This window comes from Corvus kubaryi, unplaced genomic scaffold, assembly GCF_017639235.1.
Source record: "Corvus kubaryi isolate FWS band 111438036 unplaced genomic scaffold, C.kubaryi_AGA036_p1.0 123, whole genome shotgun sequence".
Classification (NCBI taxonomy): Eukaryota; Metazoa; Chordata; class Aves; order Passeriformes; family Corvidae; genus Corvus; species Corvus kubaryi.
The window spans coordinates 776,908-779,029 of NW_024580658.1; the positions used below are offsets into that span (position 1 = coordinate 776,908).

Sequence of the window (2,122 nt, forward strand, 5' to 3'; positions counted from 1 at the left end):
CTGACCACAGCACCCCTGGCAGCGGTGGGCACAGGCCTGGGGACAGGAGGGGCACTGAGGGCCAGGGGACACCCCAAAGGTGAGGGGTCACGCCAAGAGCGTGTGTGTGCACAGCACCGGGAGCTGGGTGTGCAAGGAGCCGGGCTCTGGGTGTGCAAAGCCCCGCGGTGCCCCCAGACTCACCAGCACCCTCCCCGCCGGCTGCCGCTGGCTGGCCACTGTCACCCCCAGCCACATGTCCTCGATGATGGCCTTGTCCGGCTCATCTGTGAGGGAAGAGCCGGCCTGAGAGGGGGACCCCACTCCTGGGGGGGTTTGGGGTGATCCCACACCCCAGTGGGGTCACCCACCCTTGAGCTCGATGGCCAGGCGCTGGCAGTCGCGGGTGGTGGCACTCAGGGGACAGGCGTACACGGCGCCCGTCCGGGTCCCGTTCACCGGCTCCGCGTCCTGGGGGGCCCCCACCAGCAGCCTGGGGGCAGAAAGGGGGGCAAGTGGGTGGGTGATGGGGGGGAGCAGATGCAGCCCCCCAAACCCCTTCAGCTCGTTTTGGGGTGCAGAGCCAGGTGGGTGCCCTGGGGAGGGGGTGCTTGGGGGGAACTGGAGCTGCTTGCCTGGAGTTTGCCACACCCAGACACCCCCAAAAAACGGGGGCAGCCCCATCTCCGGAGCTGGAAGGAGACACAGCGACCCCGAAAGGCCTCAAGGACAGACTGATGGATTCATTGCTCCTGCACTCCTTCCCAGACCCCTCAGTCCGGCTGAGCCCCCGGCCCGGCGCATGTGGGGTGCAGAAAGAGGGGGTCGCAGTGACCCCCCCAAACCTCGCTGTACTGGTGGGGAAAACAAGAGGGGGGGGCTGCTCAGCACCCCCAGCCCAGCCCCAGGGCCCCGTCTGTGTAAACACCCCCGGCCCTTCCCGGCCAACCTTTGATCGCAGCCCCGGCACAGCTGCGGCGTGTCCGGCAGACAGGGCCAAGCTCCCGGGACAGGGAATGCCGGGACAGGGGACAGGGGACAGACCCCCCCTGGGAGCAGGGAGAGGGAGCTGCGATGGACACCCCTCATCCAGGATAGACACCCCTCATCCTGGGGGGGCCTGGGCAACACTGGGGTGTCCCAGGACAGGCAGCCCCTCCTGGAGGTGACGTCCCCCCAGGAAGGGCAGGGATGGCCCGGCTGAGTGATGGCAGTGCCATGGGGGGACATTGGCATTCCAGGCTGGATGTGCTCCCCAGGTGATGCTGAAGGGACCCCCCACCCACCTGAGCCCCCCTGCCCCAAGGGAAGATGCTGGGGACCCCAAGCAAGGCCCCGTGGCCCTGGTGTGGGGCTGGGTGCTGGCAGGGGGAGCTGGCATGGCCGGAGGGTTCCGGAAGGGCCAGCCTTTCCGCCGGGAAGTCCTTTGGGAGCGCCAGGACAATGGCGTGGAGGTGGCCGTGCTGGGGGAGGAAGTGCGTCCCTCTGGCAGGCAGGACACGGGGGGGACACGGCACCCAGGACATGGAGGGGACACGGGGGGGGGGACACGGCACCCAGAGCTGATCGCGGGGCACTGGGGTAATGAGCTGGCCGGTCCTCAGCAGGAACCACCAGCAAGTGCGGGGACAAACCCCTCTGTCCCCGTCCCAGCGACACCGGTGGCGACAGGGCACTGCTGTAACGAGCTGACCAGTTCTCAGCGCAGCCACCAGCGAGGACAGGGACAAATCCCGCTGTCCCCAGGGCAGCCCGGCGGGCAGGGAGTGCCGGGAAGCTGAGCAATGCGGGGCCGGCAGCGCGGGCACGTCCGGGCGGGCCGGGCGCTGACTCAAAGCCCAGGCGCAGGAGGAATGCGGGGCCCCGGGCAGCCCCCGCCCCGGCACGCCGGGACCCCCCCCGGGCGGCTCCGCGGCGGCTGAGTCAGCCCGGGGCTGCAGGTGGGGGGGGTTGGCATCGCTCACCCCAAAGGGGGGGGGCCCCGGGGGGCCGCTCCCCGCAGGAATGCCAGGATGGGGGTGCCAGCACCGTCCGAAGCCCCCCGGAAAGCGGGAGCCGCTGGGAAGGGAAGGAGGGCGGTGATGCCTCCTGGCTCCTGCCAGCTCGGCACAAAGGAATCCGCCCCCCAGTTCCAAGGGGGGGG

The 2,122-nt window shown here is 70.1% G+C and overlaps 1 protein-coding gene across 2 annotated transcripts in view; it reads right to left on the reverse strand.

Annotated features, from left to right (window-relative positions):
* ITGA3 (integrin subunit alpha 3) overlaps positions 1-2,122 on the reverse strand; it is a 13,848-nt gene that overhangs the window by 7,564 nt on the left and 4,162 nt on the right. For both annotated transcript variants that reach the window (XM_042016809.1, XM_042016897.1), the window contains exons 2-3: positions 351-472; positions 184-266 (exon numbers count right to left, since the gene is read on the reverse strand). In XM_042016809.1, the coding sequence (XP_041872743.1) occupies positions 184-266; positions 351-472 (205 nt within the window). The remainder of the gene's footprint in view (positions 1-183; positions 267-350; positions 473-2,122) is intronic.